The 19342-nt window shown below is 44.5% G+C and overlaps 1 protein-coding gene across 2 annotated transcripts; it reads left to right on the plus strand.

Annotated features, from left to right (window-relative positions):
* Positions 1–11216, plus strand: sona (SON DNA and RNA binding protein a). 2 transcript variants are annotated; one of them, XM_029711714.1, is made up of 8 exons: positions 1–115; positions 1050–1159; positions 4041–4248; positions 4723–4799; positions 4885–8076; positions 9090–9568; positions 10222–10329; positions 10452–11216. In XM_029711714.1, exons 2-8 carry the CDS (start codon positions 1132–1134, stop codon positions 10452–10454), a joined length of 4095 nt encoding a protein of 1364 aa, XP_029567574.1. In that variant the 5' UTR covers positions 1–115; positions 1050–1131; the 3' UTR covers positions 10455–11216. The 2 variants fall into 2 exon arrangements, with proteins under 2 accessions (XP_029567574.1, XP_029567575.1); XM_029711715.1 differs by having other exon boundaries at positions 4888–8076.
* Positions 11217–19342: the final 8126 nt, after the last annotated feature.

Consider the following 19342-nt stretch of genomic DNA (forward strand, 5'->3'; position numbering starts at 1 on the left):
CTGGGATTACTGGGTCTCCCCAAACTATCATGGCGTCCTGTGAAGATGGCGACTACCATTAAACAGGCGTTGCTGGATTTCCTAACTATTTAAATTCAAGGAATTGGAGACATAGGTAAATAAAAAAAAACAGTGTACAAATGTCTTAATACGCAAGCATCGGTTGTCTGCATACATATTGTTGGTTTTGTGCGACGAGTCAAGTAATCTACCAACTGCTAGCAAGCTAGTCGAATGAATGAGGCCGCGGGTGCTGATACGGCGTGTCTTTGTTAGATAACCCGTAGTGGCTAACTAGCTAGCTACATTAGTCATTTTAAAGTTCAAGTATTAAAAGTTGCCACGCTTAAGACTGCTAACTTTTTTGGACCATTGGGTGGGTTTAAAAACGACACAATCCTCTCGTTGATAACTAGCTAGCATTAGCGTGCTACGCTAGCTAACTATACGCCAACTAGCTAACGTTAGTGCTAGCGGGGTAACGTTACTTTACTTAGCTACTTTAGTTGCTATGTAGTTGCCCAGCAAAGTACCTTTCTAACTCTTAGCCAGTGTTCAGCACAGTTGTTTTTATCTAACGTTACCTAGCAAGCGTTATTTCCAGTTGAGATGGACGATTACAAAAAGGTTGCATGTAAGTGGGTCATTGGTTATGTAATACTGCTGCAGTGTGTTTCTTTTTGTTGTGTGCCCAGACTCAGTGTAACCAAGAGGACATTCATGGCTGTTTGTTTAACGGTAGTAATGTAATTCATTTGTATTGTCTTGACATTCTGAAACAGCCAGGGATGTATTCATTAGTCAGATTCAGTTGCAAAACGTTTTGCAATGGAAACCGTTTATTCTAAAGTAGGAACCACACAAAAGAAAAGGGGAAGGACCTACCTGAATTTGTCCAATAGAAACACTCATTTTCGTTGCAAAAGGTTTCAGTTCAGAGTAGGCCTATAAACGGTTTTGCAACAGATGGAAGATTTAGCAACGGAATCCAACTAATCAACACATCCCTGTTGAGTGCCCTGGAGTAACTGTACTGTTTTTCCTTATAGAGTGAGAGACGAGGGCCAGGAGAACAGTGCTAGGGGCCAGAGGTTTTCAGGCCATCACTCACCCCCACACAGAGCTGATAAAATGGAGTGTGCGATGGACACTCGGCAAGGTGTGTTAAAGATTTACTATAGAAATATGCCTGTAATGCGATGGATGGTTATCCTCACATAGAGGGTTATACCTAAATACGGGAAATTCACTTACTTGGCAATGCTTCTTAAATTCTCATTTGGAAAGCACCGGTGTCTTATAAACACCTGTTTCTAGTTGCTGGTGGAACTCCAATAATTAGGAAATATTCAGAAGTATATTAAATCAACATTTTGTACCAAGTGAGAAAGGCTTCTCGTGTGTGACGTAGATCTTTGATTGGGTTGTGCTGTGCTGTCACCTATTTATACACGTGGCCACGTCTTTTAGAAATAACTAGTTCCAGCTTAGATGTTGGGAAATGTAATATGTCTGGCAGCTAAGATGACGAGGGATCTCCTCACTCAGCACAAAAGGTGGATTTAATATCTTTCTGAATATTCTCTGGTTATCAGAGTTTCACCAGCAACTGGAAACCCATGCCCAGACATACTCCGAAACTTTGGCGGCTAGTAAGTCTTTTTTAAACCTCCCGCTTTGGGCTGCATGTGTAAATGTGCAGTATATACAGTACCAGTCAAAAGTTTGGACGCACCTACTCATTCTAGGGTTTTTCTTTATTTGACTATTTCCTACATTGTAAAATAATAGTGAAGACATCAAAACTATGAAATAACACATATGGAATCATGTAGTAACCAAAAAAGTGTTAAACAAATCTAAATGTATTTTATATTTGAGATTCTTCAAAGTTCGTAGCCACCCTTTGCCTTGATGACAGCTTTGCACACTCTTGGCATTCTCTCAACCAGCTTAATGAGGAATTATTTTCCAATATTCTTGAAGGATTTCCCACATATGCTGAGCACTTGTTGTCTGCTTTTTCTTCACCCTGCGGTCCAGTTCAACCCAACCATCTCAATTGGGTTGAGGTCAGGTGATTGTGAAGGCCAGGTCATCTCATGCAGCACTCCATCACTCTTTTTTGGAAAAATAGCCCTTACACAGTCTGGAGGTGTGTTGGGTCATTGTCCTGTTGAAACACAAATGATAGTCCCACTAAGCACAAAGCAGATGGGATGGTGAATCGCTGTAGAATGCTGTGGTAGCCATGCTGGTTAAATGTACCTTGAATTCGAAATAAATCACACTGTCACCAGCAAAGCACCATCACACCACCACCTCCATGCTTCACAGTGTAACTACACATAAAGAGATAATCCATTTAGTCTCACAAAGACACAGCGGTTTTAACAAAAATCTCAAATTAAGACTAACGGTCCTCATGAGAGCCAGTTTCATAATAGAGCTTAATGGTTTTTGCGACTGCACTTGAAGAAACTTTCAAAGTTCCTGACATTTTTGACTAACCTTCATCTCTTAAAGTAATGATGGATTGCTTTTTATCTTTGCTTATTTGAGCTGTTCTTGCCATAATAAGGACTTGGTATTTTACCAAATAGGGCTATCTTCTGTATACCACCCATACCTTGTCACAACACAACTGATTGGCTCAAATGCATTAAGAAGGAAAGAAATTGCACACGTTAACTTTTAACAAGGCACACCTGTTCATTGAAATGCATTCCAGGTGACTACCTCATGAATCTGGTTGAGAGAATGCCAAGAGTGTGCAAAGCTGTCATCAAGGCAAAGGGTGGCTACTTTGAAGAATCTAAAATATATTTTGATTTGTTTAACACTTTTGTGGTTACTACATGATTCCATATGTGTTCATAGTTTTGATGTCTTCACTATTATGTTGCACATCTTTTAGAATTTTGAGCGTTAGCTTGGTAAGTTAACGTTACCTGACACTCTTGTCCCTGCTCCCCCTTTCTCTTTTGCTGCTGCGGCTGGAAATATTTCACTCACTTGAGAAAAAAATTAAATTGAAGACAGATAAATGTAGCTATCTTGCTTGCACTTTATACAGTTCCAAACAAACTAGCTAACTTGCTAGACTAGTAACGTTAGTTAATCATGTTTCTATCATCAACATACTTGTGAATATTTGATAGCTAATTGCCATTACAATTGTGGCAGCAATATTATAGAGCTAAATGATGTTCGTTTTTAGGTTATATCTAGCTTATGTAGTTAACTAGTTGGCTTGCTAATGTTAGTCAAACAACCTAACTTACCTTTCTTGCAGTTTCTCATGCAGGATCACTCTGAGGGGATTCAAGTGAATTGTTTCACGCCGCAGAGCTTCTGTATTGCGCACTGGTCACTCGCGTACTGGTCCCTGGCGTGCCATTTCTCGCACAGGTGCATTCTGAAGTGATTCCAGTGAATTGTGTTTCGAGCCATAGAGTGTGTCTGTATCGAGCATGGGTCACTTGTGCACTTGTCACTGGCACTGGTGTTTCTTGAGTTGCAGGCTGCCTGCCACAGCTCACAGAGCTGAATAACCTTCAGAACTGTGTTGAACCCAGACAGATTATCTTTTTACCAAGAAAAGTGAATGTGCTTTACAGAACTTTATTGAAACTATATTTGTTAGAAAGTTTATTTTGGTGTGGTGGAAATTATTCTGCCGTGGAGCAGTGCAACACTTAAGTGAACCTAGAGGAAACACTGCCGCAAGTAAATGTTTGGTGAACATTTCTTTGCCGTGCTTTCAGTAGACTATCGTCTCGACCTCAAGATAGCTATAGCTATGCCGCTGGAGGTTCGAGCTGGATTGGCTAGATCATGAAATGCCAACGACACACACACCAGAGGTTGCCAATTCTCTTCCTGGCCACCTTTCGTTAGGAATGTATGTCCCATGTTGCTGATGAAATTCACCATACTTGTAATTTATCCAGACAAAGAAATGCGATTGGTTAATCTGTGACTAAAGAATGTGGTTGGCTAATCTGTAAATAAGGAATATGATTGGTTAATCTGTGCAGGTGGGGACGAGGCAGCAGAGAGTGAACACACTCTAGAGGAAACGTCTGCAAAAGAAGGAAGTGAGATGCCGCACAAAAAGAACAAGAAGCACAAAAAACACAAGGGCAAGAAGAAGAAGAAGAAACGCGGCAAGGGAGAGCGGGAGACCAGCTCAGAGTCGGTCCCAGAGTCCGACGTAGAGAAGCCACCAGTCAGAACCAGAGCAGGGTGAGGCTCTTCCCATTAGAACCAGAACATTGTTTGACGACTCCCGTTAGAACCACAACAATGAGGAAGTTAGATTAAGCTTAACTGCTGTGCACGTGCTTAACCTATGCCACTTTTGTTTTGAGAAGACTTCGCCGTCAGCCAGAGCAGGGCACCTGGCTCACGCCTGGGAGGCAGCGCAGTTCCAAAACGAATGCAATTACTTTTCACCCGGCGCATACTCCTCCCACCAGAGCAACATGGGCCAAATAATTGAATGCACTCACTGCTAGACTCTGCCATTACACCCAGACCTGTGCTAGACAGAACAGGGTGTTGCCTGGTCACCTGTAGATGGTTTCCTGACTGGAATATAGGAGACAAAGCAGCAGAAATGTTGCACTAATCAGCCAACAGGCTCTTGTTTGTCTTCATACTATTGGGACGATTGTGAATATTTGCTGTTATAATAAATGTTTTATTTGTTGTTTTTAGCTTGAGGAGTGCTGGCCTAGTGGCTTCTGATGCAGGAGCAGATACAAAAGATGAGGCAACAAAGGGCTTGATCACAGGTAAGGAGTGTGGCTCGGTGTTCGGGTGTAGGAAATGAATAGATGCTAAAGTTATTTGTTGCTAATGCCTGTGTACCGGTCCAAGCAGATAAACCTGAGGTATGTGATGCTAAAGCCAGAAAACACAAAAGACATGTTGGAAAAAAGAAGAAAAAGAGGAGGAGAAAGGGGGAAGAGAAGCAGGAGAAGAACTCGCCTTTACACTCCCCATCAGAGAGCGAATCTATGTCAGGGACAGATTCTGAGTCTGAGGAGAAGCCAGCTGGCACGGTTGTGCAAGCAGTTCCCATCCTGTCTAAAGCCAAACAAGAGGAAAGGGTGTCCTCCCTGCGCCTAACTCTCGGCCAAAAAGAGGGATCTCTGAAAATGTGTCAAACCTCGGATGAGCACTCTGCGGATGCACGAGGAAAGACAGAAGAGAAGGCGCCCCCTGCTAACAGGGAGGAACAGACAGTCTCCGTCATAAAGGCAGAAGATTCACGGAGCGACAGGCGCTTCAGTCACACCCAGGAGCTTCCAGACATCATCCCCAAGCAAGGCGGCCAGAGAGAGGAGACAAACGCAGGGCAGAGGTCAAAGGTGAATAACCATGCTCCCTCACGGTCAAGGTCACAGTCACTGACGGACACTAAAAGAGCCAGATCGAGTCATAGTCATTCGACAAGCTCCAAGCGGTCCAGATCAAGCCGCAGTCGTTCACAAAGCCCCAAGCGATTGTCTGGTCTGCCTGTGTCTAGCAGAGGCAGGTCTCGATCCTTCTCAAAGAGCATGACTCCCAAGAGGAAGCAGTCTAAGTCCCTTAAAAGGACAGGATGTAAGTCCCTTTCTATGTCCCCTAGGAGAGGACTTAAGTCCCATTCTCTGACTCCTAAGAGAGGACACAAGTCTCCTCTGTCCCCTAGAAGAGGAAGCAAGTCACCTTTGTCCCCCAGGAGAGGACGCAAGTCCCCCAGGAGAGGACGTAAGTCCCCTTCTCTGTCCCCCAGGAGAGGACGCAAGTCACCTTCTCTGTCCCCCAGGAGAGGACGCAAGTCCCCTTCTCTGTCCCCCAGGAGAGGACGCAAGTCCCCTTCTCTGTCCCCCAGGAGAGGACGCAAGTCCCCTTCTCTGTCCCCCAGGAGAGGACGCAAGTCCCCTTCTCTGTCCCCCAGGAGAGGACGCAAGTCCCCTTCTCTGTCCCCCAGGAGAGGACGCAAGTCCCCTTCTCTGTCCCCCAGGAGAGGACGCAAGTCCCCTTCTCTGTCCCCCAGGAGAGGACGCAAGTCCCCTTCTCTGTCCCCCAGGAGAGGACGCAAGTCCCCTTCTCTGTCCCCCAGGAGAGGACGCAAGTCCCCTTCTCTGTCCCCCAGGAGAGGACGCAAGTCCCCTTCTCTGTCCCCCAGGAGAGGACGCAAGTCCCCTTCTCTGTCCCCCAGGAGAGGACGCAAGTCCCCTTCTCTGTCCCCCAGGAGAGGACGCAAGTCCCCTTCTCTGTCCCCCAGGAGAGGACGCAAGTCCCCTTCTCTGTCCCCCAGGAGAAGACGCAAGTCCCCTTCTCTGTCCCCCAGGAGAAGGCGCAAGTCCCCTTCTCTGTCCCCCAGGAGAGGACGCAAGTCGTCTCCTTTATCACCCAGGAGGGGACGCAAGTCGTCTCCTTTGTCCCCCAGGTGGGGACGCAAGTCTTCTCCTTTGTCCCCTAGGAGGGGCCGCAAACTGTCTCCGTCTCCAAGACGAGGGCGGCGGTCTGAATCCAGGCCTCGTGGTCGTGTCAGGAGGTCGAGGATCAGGACCCCTCCCCCTCGTCGTGGTAGACCCTCAAGGTCCCGCTCGCCTGTGAGGCTGACTCGCCGTTCACGCTCCAAATCTAGACGGCTCCGTCATTCCCGGTCCCGGAGAAGAGGCCGGCGCTCCAAGAGCAGCTCCCCGTCTCACAGGAAGAGGTCCCCCCCCAGGACACGACGGTCCCGGTCTCCGGTCAGGAGAGGCAAGCGTACTCGCTCCCGCTCTGTCGTGATCCTGAAGAGGAACAGGAAAGGCTCACTGTCCAAATCCCCAACCGGCAAGAACACCAAGTCCCGCTCCAGGAGCTGCAGGAAATCCAGTTCACCAGTACAGAAAATACTTTCTAGATCACCAAAGCGGAGCAGGACAAAGTCCAGATCCCCAAGACGCAGTAAACCATCAAGATCACCATCGCCATGTAACAGGTCTCGTACTCCTAAATCCAAATCCCTGAAAAGAAACAAGTGTTCACTGTCAAAATCGCCCAAAAGAGACATATCGAAATCCAGGTCTGTCTTAAGCCACAGACAATCTGAGAGCGTATCCCCAGAACGCTCAAGATCCAGATCTACTGCCAAAGACCTGAAATCGGTCAAACATACTGCAGACAAGACTGTGAATGATGAAGCACCTAACAAGCCTGTTGGGGAGGCAGTAGCAGCAGCTGCAGCAGGGCCCTGGAAGCCCTTCCCTTGGGCTGCAGCCTCCAGTTCTATCATACAGGGCAAGCCAGTGGCTGGGCAGGCTGACGAGAGCAGCTCTGAGATTCCATCTGAAGACCACGACTCCGCAGCAGAAGAGCCAAAGGGAGCAAGAAGCCCAACAAGCTCCTCTGAAGAAGAGCCAGATGAGCATGCTATCTCCAGGTCTGTTTCACCAGAGACCGTTTGTGCTGATCGTCGCTACAGGGCATCATCTTCTAAATCCTCCATCAAGAAGGCATCATCCTCGAAACAACGTCAGTCCTCAAAATCAGCATCTCCTGCCAGGAAGTCCAACTCACCTGCCGACAGAAAGACGTCCACCTCTCCCTCACGGAGGTGCTCCCGGTCCAAGTCTACCTCTCCCTCTCAGTCCAAATCTGCCTCCAGAAGGAGGTGTTCCAAGTCCCCATCCAGGAAAAGGAAGTCTGTCTCCCCGCCTGCCAGACGGAAGAAGAGGTCCAAGTCCAGAAGTCCTGTCCGGCGCAGGAGATCACGCTCTAAGTCACCAGCACGGCGCAGGAAATCGCGTTCCAAGTCCAGGGCCAAGCACTCAAAGTCCCGCTCCCCGGCCAGAAGGAAGAGGTCCAAATCCACAGACAGGAGCAAACGCCTCAAGTCTCGTTCTCCAGGCCGGAGGAGAAGGTCCGGGTCGCGACGGCGCCGACCCATCATGCGAAATCGCTCGTTTGACCGCCGCGACCGATGGAAACGGGAACCAAGCCATTCACCCATCCTCATCCTCCGCAAGCGCCGGTCCACATCTCGAACCCGCCGCAGTGCCAGCAAGACCCCTCCTCGTCTCACTGAGCTGGGTAAGACTACAAGTATGGAGTTCTTTGGAACCCTCTTCCCAACAGCTAAAGCTACGAAGCTTCTGCGCATGTGCAGGATTCTCTATTTTACACACAATCTGTGCTCTACTTGTTCAGCTGCCCAGAGTACAGGCTACTCTGGCGAAAGCTGAATCAATGTCTGCAAGATCACATAATGATAGTGTTTTACCGAATATAATAGCATAGTATAACGTTACTGTAAGACAAAAATAACCACCTAATTTCTTAACGAGATATTTGGACGGTTGTGCGAATGGTCGCACTTCTCTCATGCAGCCAAAACTCACCATGCGTGCACCACTAAGCAAAATGTGCTTTGATTGAAACAAAACACAGGTATGCTACAGTTTAACAAAATTTGCAATAAAATTCGCTTATTGTACATAATTCAAAACAACACTAGGTTACTTCGAACGACACTGTTGCTAGCTCAAGAAGATCTAAATGCATATCCCCATGAAACTAATTGATGCTGCATGGACGTTTCATCAGTAAAACTTAGACTTGAATGTGAGCATTCTCACAATCATCACCTAGTTTCTTATGATATTTTAGGGTGTTTTTTGTCTTACAGTAACGTAATACTATGCTATTATATTTGGTTCTGTTATATAGAATACTATCATGCTATCTAGCAGACATTGTTTCAGATTTGATCGAACTTTATTAAACAAGCACCATTCGCCAGAGTAGCCTGTTCTATGGACAGCTGAACGAGTACAGCAGAGACTGGGTGTAAAGTAGAGAATCCCACACATGTGCAGAAGCTTAGGACCTTTAGCTGTCGGAAAGAGGGTACCAGAGAACTTGGATCCGCAGCCACTCCGTATTTACATACACCAATCCAATGTATTGTCATAGTTAAGTACCCTCAGTTTAATGGTGGCTGTTCTAGGCACCTTAGAACAGATTAGGTGTGATAATGTAGTCTAAAATTCCACTGTTGACAGATGTCTGTTCTCCCCTTTCCTCTCCCCTTTCTCTCTTCACAGACAAAGACCAGCTCCTGGAGATAGCGAAGGCCAATGCAGCAGCCATGTGTGCTAAAGCAGGTGTGCCCATTCCAGAGAGTCTGAGACCCAAGGCCATCCTCCAGCTTCCCCTGCCCAACCCAGCCCCAACCCCTCTGAATCTGCCTCTTCCCCTGCCCTTGCCTCTCAACATGCCCGGCATGGGAATTCCCAACATGAACATGCCCAACATGAACATGCCCAACATGAACATGTCCAATATGGCCATGAGTGCTGCCATGGCCAGTATGAAAGCTGCCACCATGACTGCAGCCCTCACCAACATGGCCCAGATGTCAAACATGCCCCAGATGGCTCCCCTCCCCACCATCACCAACAAGCCCCCTCCTAGCCAGGCTCCCCAAACAACCCTTCCCCCCCTCAACCTGGACCACATAGAGGAGGTGAAGAGGAAGGTGACTCAGCAGGCCAACATCTACAGCATCAAGGAGCTCACTGAGGTAAGACTTACAAGAGACCTGTACTGTATGTAATAACAAAGATTTACTTTATCAATTGAGGATGTAGACCCCCCCCATGATGTATTACAGCAAGTTTCAAACTTTAGCTCAGACTCCCATTTGTATTGTTTTATGTAATGATTTTGGCAATTAAGCCTTGTATCTGCTTCCCCAGAGTCATGATCTTGTGGATACCATTTTTATGTCTCTGCATGCAGTTTGAAAGAATTTGCTAACTGTACAATTGCTAACTAGTGTTACCGTCATGCCTGGAAGTCTATGGTAACTGCTAGCATGCTAGTAGATGCCATAGTCTTCCAGTCCATTGCGCTAATGCTAGTTAGCATTGGTTAACAAAACTACCTCTAACTTCCTTCATACTGGATGCAGAGACCTGACTCCGAGGAAGTAGATAAAGGGCTTCATTGCCAAAATCACAAAATATCCTTAAAGGTTACAAACATGAAGAGAATGAACCTGCATCTTACTGACAAGTCACCCGGTTCCAGATGTTTTATGTAGTGTCTTGAGGTTACAAGCACGACAAGACTCAAATGTGAGGACAACTGTGTTGTTTGGGGTGTTCTCTTGTATTATTCTGACTGGGTTCACAATGATTTGTTTACGTTTCTAATATCATTCTGTGTGTGTAGAAATGTAAGATGATAGCGGCAAGTAAAGAGGAGATGGCCATAGCGAAGCCGCACGTGTCTGATGACGAGGATGAGGACAGGAAGCCCTGTGGCAAAAGCTTCTTAAGTGTAAGAACTCCCAAGCTTCATTCTAGCATTCACCCACCATACATTCAAACATTCATGCATATTAGATGAATGATGAGTAGTAGAGTGATTTAGTAACTTTAATTTTTCTCTCTATTCCGCAGTAACTTTCTTTGGGGCGCATCAGAGGTACTCCCCATGGATACCATCACCAGGTGGACAGAAGTCAAGGTTGTTGTGGTTATAGAGCAGGAACCTCATCAGATACTGCCAGCCCTTGTTCTCTGGATAATCATTCCCTCCCCAGCCCCTCCTATCAGTATTCTAGCTGTCTGGGGAAGTGTTTGAAACGTCAGTGATCCTGTGTCCCATTGGACAGACTGGCCTGAGTGTTCTTGTGTGTCATTGGACGGATTGCAGTGTGTACAGTGTGGTTATCCCTAGCTTCTACACGTTGCTCAGACAGAGCTCTCTGGACAATGACTGAAGCAAAATGATATAGGAACATATTTTCAATGTTTTGTCAACCCTTTCTAATGTTAAACTTCTGTTTCTTTTTTATTGTGTTCAGTAATAATATTTCCACCTCATGGTTCCTTTAGTGACATTTTAACCTGTAATTAAGTGAACTGCTCGGTCTGCCCTCAGCACGCACGGGCACACAAATACACACATCAGTAATATGATGGTCAGGTGTGTCTTTAGTGACGGGCAGACCGACCAGGTCTCTCCATTGAGAAGACAAACTTATCAGGTCTTTGTAGGATCCACTCTAAATGTTTTGTCACTTCTTCTCTATATATTAACTGATGTAATCTTTAGCTATTTTAATGACAAATACATTTTAGGATTTCCTTGATCAGTAGTAGAATATTATTTGGCTGGCTTTGTACATAATATGTTGATTATTAAAGGAAACCAGTAAATGACCTGTTGTTTAATGTTCTTTATGTAGGAGCCTAACTGTTAAAGTCCACTTTTTTTTCTAAATCTTTACCTTGTGATCAGTACTGCAGGGGTGTATTCATTATGCCGATTCTGTTGCAAAACGTTTCTCCAATAGAAACTTGTTTTAATTGTTTGGATTAATTACCGCCGATGTACTATATATTCTTTGATTCTAATCAGAGACTGATTCAGACCTAGAACACAAGTTTTTTAGTTTGCTTGAACACTTGCTACGTTTTGAAACCGTTTCTATTGAACGATACTTTACACCAAAATGTTCTTGAACAGACTTTGAGGTACGTTTGCTCCCGTTTGATGAGTGTGGTGAGGTGTGGCTTGAACTAATGAGTGACGTATTTAACAGTATCCCTGTTTTTCATCTGGTTGTTCAGTACAGCAGCATTTCCATTCAATTGAACATTCCGAACTTAAAAACGTATTGAACGTAGCTCAGGTTTGTTATTTCTGACCTCACAGCTATATGACTAACTCTGAGCCGTGTAAGTAAGTTTAACCTCTTTCCTATTCCAATGGACAACCCTATTGACCTCAGCCAGGGATCTAGTGCTAATGGGTCCTGAGGCACTGGAGGTCCTTCTTGGGTTCTAAAGATCCACAGTTCATTGTTTTACTGGCCCTTATTTGGGCTTTTCAGACCGCACGTTCAGAGCAGGGCCAGGGGTGTATTCATTATTCAAACTCTGTTGCAACGATAACCATTAACCGTTTATTCTAGGAACCAAGAACGGAAACAAATGGAGCAAACAAATAAAATGTTGAGGGACCTACCTGAATTTGTCCAATAGAAACTTGTTTTCAGTTTGGGAAAAAAACGGTTTCTGTTGCAAAACAGAAAAAAAATGAATACACCCCAGCTACGATCAAGTCGTTGTCACCATGGTGGCCCAAAGGCTCATGGAAGCTCTTTAGTATAAAAAAAATGATGGTGGAACACTTTCGACAGCCGGACCATAGTCCCAGGAAAACGGGTCACACACACTCATTAGTCAGCCCCAGTCAGTCCGCTAAATTCTGGTGGAGAAATCAGAGCTGAATTGTTCTCAGTTACATAGTGAAAATGACAGACTTTTCTGAGGATGGGCTGGACCACTACCTCTTGAATCAAGTGAGGATCATATGCTGCTACATAGTGTGTGTGTGTGTTGTGATGATTGTGTAATTGTGCTTATTGTGTGTGTGTTAGGTGGACTTGGTGGTACCGAACAGTGGACAGGCGTGTTGAGGTTCTGAAGGTGGTTAGAGATCTGACTGCTGAGGTCAGCAAGATAGAGGGATGCTTCCAGGCCATTTCCCACGCTGGAGTCAACAACGAGAACATCAAGATAACACAACGACTTTGATATCTTTCACACAGTAGCCTTCAGTATGTCAATCTACAGAATTATGGGATCCCATCTCTGTCTGTGTGTGTGTGTTCAGGACCAGCCTTTCTGTGGTGTCTAAATGGGGCCACTGTGCTTGTGTGTGTTAATATTGTGTGTGTGCGCCTGTGAGGGGTCTGATGATTGTGTGTGTTAATATCGTGTATGTTAATATTGTGTGTGTTAATATTGTGTGTGTGTGTGTGTTAATATTGTGTGTGTTAATATTGTGCGTGTGTGTTAATATTGTGTGTGTGCCTGTGAGGGGTCTGATGATTGTGTGTGTTAATATTGTGTGTGTTAATATCGTGCGTGTGCCTGTGAGGGGTCTGATGATTGTGTGTGTTAATATTGTGTGTGTTAATATTGTGTGTGTGCCTGTGAGGGGTCTGATGATTGTGTGTGTTAATATTGTGTTTGTTAATATTGTGTGTGTGTTAATATTGTGCGTGTGTGTTAATATTGTGTGTTAATATTGTGTGTGTGCCTGTGAGGGGTCTGATGATTGTGTGTGTTAATATTGTGTTTGTTAATATTGTGTGTGTTAATATTGTGTGTGTTAATATTGTGTGTGTTAATATCGTGCGTGTGCCTGTGAGGGGTCTGATGATTGTGTGTGTTAATATTGTGTGTGTGTGTGTGTTAATATTGTGTGTGTTAATATTGTGCGTGTGTGTTAATATTGTGTGTTAATATTGTGTGTGTGCCTGTGAGGGGTCTGATGATTGTGTGTGTTAATATCGTGTGTGTTGATATTGTGTGTGTGTGTGTGTGTGTGTGTGTGTTAATATTGTGCGTCTGTGTGTTAATATCGTGTGTGTTAATATTGTGTGTGTGCCTGTGAGGGGTCTGATGATTGTGTGTGTTAATATCGTGTGTGTTAATATTGTGTGTGTGCCTGTGAGGGGTCTGATGATTGTGTGTGTAGGTCCTGACTCCCAGCATGGTATTGGTGAGTGTTCCGGTGAGAGGGTTGATTGGATATCATGAGCATGTGACTTGTCAGTGAAGATCACCCCCTTAACCGGGGAGGACAGGCTCGAGGTAAAGGCTGGAGCGGAATTAGTGGAATGGTATCAAATACATTAAACACATGGCTTTCATGTGATTGATGCCATTCCATTTACTCCGTTCCAGCCATTCATGAGCCGTCCTCTTCTCAGCAGCCTCCACTGGTAGAGATACAATTCTCTGACTGGCTCAATCCTCCCCATGAGACAGAGAAACTCTACCAATGGCTGCAGCTGAAGAGCTTCACAAGACCCGCCCAGGACTTGCAGGTAGGATGTCTTAAAGCAGTTCAAAGAGTTAGCCAGTAAAATGTCTTAAATATTCTCAAATAACTCTATTGATGTGCGTGCGTTTGTATGTTTGTCTTTTATAGGATGTCAAAGTGTGTGGAGGGAGACATTGTTTGTTGTTGCCATAGAGATGGTGGAAGGTGTGATGGAGGCGGAACTTGTTCCAACATTGGAGCTGATCAACTATTATCCGAAGAAGGCCCACTGGCCCCACCTTCTGCAGTGCTGGCCAACCATAGAAAGAGCTCACTGCATCAAGGTCAGCTGGGAGTCATGCTTACTAACCCCTACTTCCCTACACCAAAAGGACTCTCAGACCATGAGAAACAAGATTCTCTGGTCTGATGAAACCAAGATTAAACTCTTTGGCCTGAATGCCAAGCATCACGTCTGGAGGAAACCTGGCACCATCCCTACGGTGAAGCATGGTGGTGGCAGCATCATGCTGTGGGGATGTTTTTCAGCGGCAGGGACTGGGAGACTTGTCAGGATCGAGGGAACGATGAACGGAGCAAAGTACAGAGAGATCCTTGATGAAAACATGCTCCAGAGCGTTCAGGACTTCGGACTGGGGCGATGGTTCACCTTCCAACAGGACAACGACCCTAAGCACACAGTCAAGAGAACAAATGAGTGGCTTCGGAACAAGTCTGAATGTCCTTGAGCGGTCCAGCCAGAGCCTGGTATTGAACCCAATCAAACATCTCTGGAGAGACCTGAAAATAGCTGTGCAGCGATGCTCCCCACACAACCTGACAGAGCTTGAGAGAATGGGAGAAACTCCCCAAATACAGGTCTGCCAAGCTTGTAGCATCATACCCAAGAAGACTCGAGGCTGTAATCGCTGCTAAAGGTGCTTTAACAAAATACTGAGTAAAGGGTATGAATACTTATGTAAATGTGATATGAGTTTTTAATTTTTATACATTTGGAAAATATCTAAAAATCTGGTTTTCCTTTGTCAATATAGGGTATTGTGTGTAGATTGATGACAATTATTATAATTTTTTTAATCAATTTTAGAATAAGGCTGTAACCTAACAAAATGTGGAAAAAGTCAAGGGGTCTCAATATACTTTCCGAATGCACTGTAAAACCAATACAGAGTGTGTTCAGTAGGGCACAGCATAGCAGAACATTTTGCATCAGAAAATGAATGTCCTTATTAAACAAGTCACAAGTGTATTTATTCTTTACTGAATCAAGTTTTGAGTTTATTATGTTGCATACATTGTTGCGTCTGTTGAAATGTTGGTTAAAAAGTTTCATAGATTTGAATTTTCATATAACACATATCAACTGCCTCTACGTTTATGATCCAGCAGAGTGCAGCATCGCTCCACTCCCTGTGTGTCATCAAGTAAAATGTTATTTGTCACATGCTTCGAAAACAACAGGTGTAGATGAACAATGAAATGCTTACTTCCGGCTCTTGCCTACAATGCAGAGAGTAAAATAATAACACAAGGAAGAAATACACAATTGTTAACAACACCTTGGCTATATACACAAGGTACCAGTACCGACTTGATATGCAGAGGTACGAGGTAATTGAGGTAGATATGTACAGTACCAGTCAAAAGTTTGGACACACCTACTCATCCAAGGGTTTTTCTTTATTTGTACTATTTTCTACATTGTACAATAGAAGTGAAGACTTCAAAACTATGAAATAACACATATGGAATCATGTAGTAACCAAAAAAGTGTTAAACAAATCTAAATTGATTTTTGATTCTTCAAAGTAGCCACCCTTTGCGTTGATGACAGCTTTGCACACTCTTGGCATTCTCTCAACCAGCTTCTACTGGAATGCTATGCTGAGCAATTGCTGAGCAATTGTTGGCTGCTTTTCCTTCACTCTGCGGTCCAACTCATCCCAAATCTCAATTGGATTGAGGTTGGGTGATTGTGGAGGCCAGGTCATCTGATGCAGCACTACATCACTCTCCTTCTTGGTCAAATAGCCCTTACACAGCCTGGAGGTGTGTTGGGTCATTGTCCTGTTGAAAAACAAAGATAGTCCCTCTAAGCGCAAACCAGATGGGATGGCTTATCGCTGCAGAATGCTATGGTAGCCATGCTGGTTAAGTGTGCTTTAAATTCTAAATGAATCACTGACAGTGTCACGAGCAAAGCACCATCATACCACCACCGCCATGGTTCACGGTGGGAACCACATATGTGGAGATCATCCGTCCACCTACTCTCACAAAGACACTGCAGTTGAAACCAAAAATCTGAAATTTGGACTCATCAGACAAAAGGGCAGATTTCCACCGATCTAATATCCATTGCTCGTATTTCTTGGACCAAGCAGGTCTCTTCTTCTTATTGGTGTCATTTAGTAGTGGTTTCTTTGCAGCAATTTGACCATGAATAATAAAAAAAATAAAAAAATTAAGGCCTGATTCACGCAGGCTCCTCTGAACAGTTGATGTTGTGATGTGTCTGTTACTTGAACACTGTGAAGCATTTATTTGGGCTGCAATCTGAGGTGCAGTTAACTCTAATGAACTTATCCTCTGCAGCAGAGGTAACTCTGGGTCTTCCTTTCCTGTGGCGGTCCTCATGAGAGCCAGTTTCATCATAGCGCTTGATGGTTTTTGCGACTGCACTTGAAGAAACTTTCAACCTTTTTAAAATTTTCCAGATTGACTGTCCTTCATGTCTTAAAGTAATGATGGACTGTCGTTTCTCTTTGCATATTTGAGCTGTTCTTGCCATAATATGGACTTGGTCTTTTACTAAATAGGGCTATCTTCTGTATACCACCCCTACCTTGTCACAACACAACTGATTGGCTCAAACGCATTAAGAAGGAAAGAAAATGCACAAATGAACTTTTAACAAGGTACACCTGTTAATTGAAATGCATTCCAGGTGACTACCTCAGTAATCATTTTGAGAGAACGCCAAGAGTGTGAAAGCTATCATCAAGGCAAAGGGTGGCTACTTTGAAGAATCTAAAATCTAAAATATATTTTGATTTGTTTAACACTTTTTTGGTTACCACATGATTCCATGTGTTATTTCATATATTTATTCAACAATGTAGAAAATAGTAAAACTAAAGAAAAACCCTTGAATGAGTAGGTTTGTCCAAACTTTTGACTGGTACTGTACATATACAGTTGAAGTCAGAAGTTTACATACACCTTAGCCAAATACATTTAAACTCAGTTTTCACAATTCCTGACATTTAATCCTGGTAAAAATTCCCTGTCTTAGTATTTGGTAGCATTGCCTTTAAATTGTTTAAGTTGGGTCAAACGTTTTGGGTAGCCTTCCACAAGCTTCCCACAATAAGTTGGGTGAATTTTGGCCCATTCCTCCTGCACACACTTTTTCAATTCTGCCCACAATTTTCTATAGGATTGAGGTCAGGGCTTTGGGATGGCCACTCCAATACCTTGACTTTGTTGTCCTTAAGCCATTTTGCCACAACTTTGGAAGTATGCTTGGGGTCATTGTCCATTTGGAAGACCCATTTGCAACCAAGCTTTAACTTCTTGACTGATGTCTTGAGATGTTGCTTCAATATATCCACATAATCTTCCTTCCTCATGACGCCATCTATTTTGTGAAGCGCACCAGTCCCTCCTGTAGCAAAGCACCCCCACAACATGATGCTGCCACCCCTGTGCTTTACGGTTGGAATGGTGTTCTTCGGCTTGCAAGCCTCCCCCTTTTTCCTCCAAACAAATCAATGGTCATTATGGCCAAACAGTTCTATTTTTGTTTCATCAGACCAGAGGACATTTCTCCAAAAAGTACGATCTTTGTCCCCATGTGCAGTTGCAAACCGTAGTCTGGCTTTGTTATGGCGGTTTTGGAGCAGTGGCTTCTTCCTTGCTGAGCGGCCTTTCAGGTTATGTCAATATAGGACTCCTTTTACTGTGGATATAGATACTTTTGTACTTGTTTCCTCCAGTATCTTCACCACGTCCTTTGCTGCTGTTCTGGGATTGATTTGCACTTCTCTTACCAAAGTACGTTCATCTCTAGGAGACAGAACGCGTCTCCTTCCTGAGCGGTATGACGGCTGCGTGGTTCCAGGGTGTTTATACTTGCGTACTATTGTTTGTACAGATGAATGTGGAACCTTCAGCCGTTTGTAAATTGCTCCTAAGGATGAACCAGACTTGTGGAGGTCTACAATTTTTTTCCTGAGTTCTTGGCTGATTTCTTTTGATTTTCCCATGATGTCAAGGAAAGAGGCACTAAGTTTGAAGGTAGGCCTTGAAATACATCCACAGGTACACCTCCAATTGACTCAAATTATGTCAATTAGCCTATCAGAAGCTTCTAAAGCCATGACGTAATTTTCTGGAATTTTCCAAGCTGCTTAAAGGCACGGTCAACTTAGTGTATGTAAACTTCTGACCCACTGGAATTGTTATACAGGGAATTCTAAGTGAAATAATCTGTCTGTAAACAATTGTTGGAAAAATTACTTGTGTCATGCACAAAGTAGATGTCCTAACCGACTTGCCAAAACTATTGTTTGTTAACAAGAAATTTGTGGAGTGGTTGAAAAACAAGTTTTAATGACTCCAACCTAAGTGTATGTAAACTTCCGACTTCAACTGTAGTTAGGGATAAAGTGACTAGGCAACAGGATAGATAATAAACCGTAGCAGCAGCGTATGTGATGATTCAAGAGTTAGTGCAAAAAGGGTCAATGCAGATAGTCTGGGTAGCTATTTGGTTAACTATTTAGTAGATTTATGGCTTGGGGGTAGAAGTTGTATAAGGTCCCGTTGGTTCCAGACTTGGAGCATCGATACTGCTTTGCCGTGCCGTATCAGAGAGAACTGTCTAGGACTTTGGTGGCTGGAATTTCTGAAAATGTTTTGGGCCTTCCTCTGACACCGCCTGGTATGGAGGTCCTGGACGGCAGGAAGCTTGGCCCCAGTGATGTACTGGGCAGTACGCACTACCCTCTGTAGCGCCTTGCGGTTGGATGCCAAGCAGTTGCCATACCAAGCGGTGATGCAGTCAGTCAAGATGCTCTCAGTGCTGCAGCTGTATAACTTTTGGAGGATCTGAGGACCTTCCTGAGGGGGAAGAGGCGTTTTTTATTTCTATTGAACCTTTATTTAACTAGGCAAGTCGGTTAAGAACAAATTCTTATTTACAATGACTGCCTACCCAGGCCAAGCCCTAACCCGGACAACTCTGGGCCAAATGTATGCCGTGCTATGGGACTCCCAATCACGGCCGTTTGTGATACAGCCTGGAATCAAACCAGGTCTGTAGTGATGCCTCTAGCACTGAGATACAGTGCCTTATACCGCCACGCCACTCGGGAGCGTTGTTGTGCCGGCTTCTTCTCAACTGTGTTGGTGTGTGTGGAACATGTTAATTCCTTAGTGATGTGGACAGCGAGGAACTTGAAGCTCTCAACCCGCTCCACTACAG

Source organism: Salmo trutta, chromosome 24 (assembly GCF_901001165.1).
Source record: "Salmo trutta chromosome 24, fSalTru1.1, whole genome shotgun sequence".
In the NCBI taxonomy this organism is placed as follows: Eukaryota; Metazoa; Chordata; class Actinopteri; order Salmoniformes; family Salmonidae; genus Salmo; species Salmo trutta.

Excerpts from the sequence above, each read along its gene's own strand:
- sona (XM_029711714.1), top strand. The coding sequence starts at position 1,132 with ATGGAGTGTGCGATGGACACTCGGCAAG. Across the intron at positions 4,249-4,722 it reads CCAGTCAGAACCAGAGCAGG|CTTGAGGAGTGCTGGCCTAG; the intron begins GTGAGGCTCTTC and ends TGTTGTTTTTAG. Across the intron at positions 8,077-9,089 it reads TCCTCGTCTCACTGAGCTGG|ACAAAGACCAGCTCCTGGAG; the intron begins GTAAGACTACAA and ends CTCTCTTCACAG.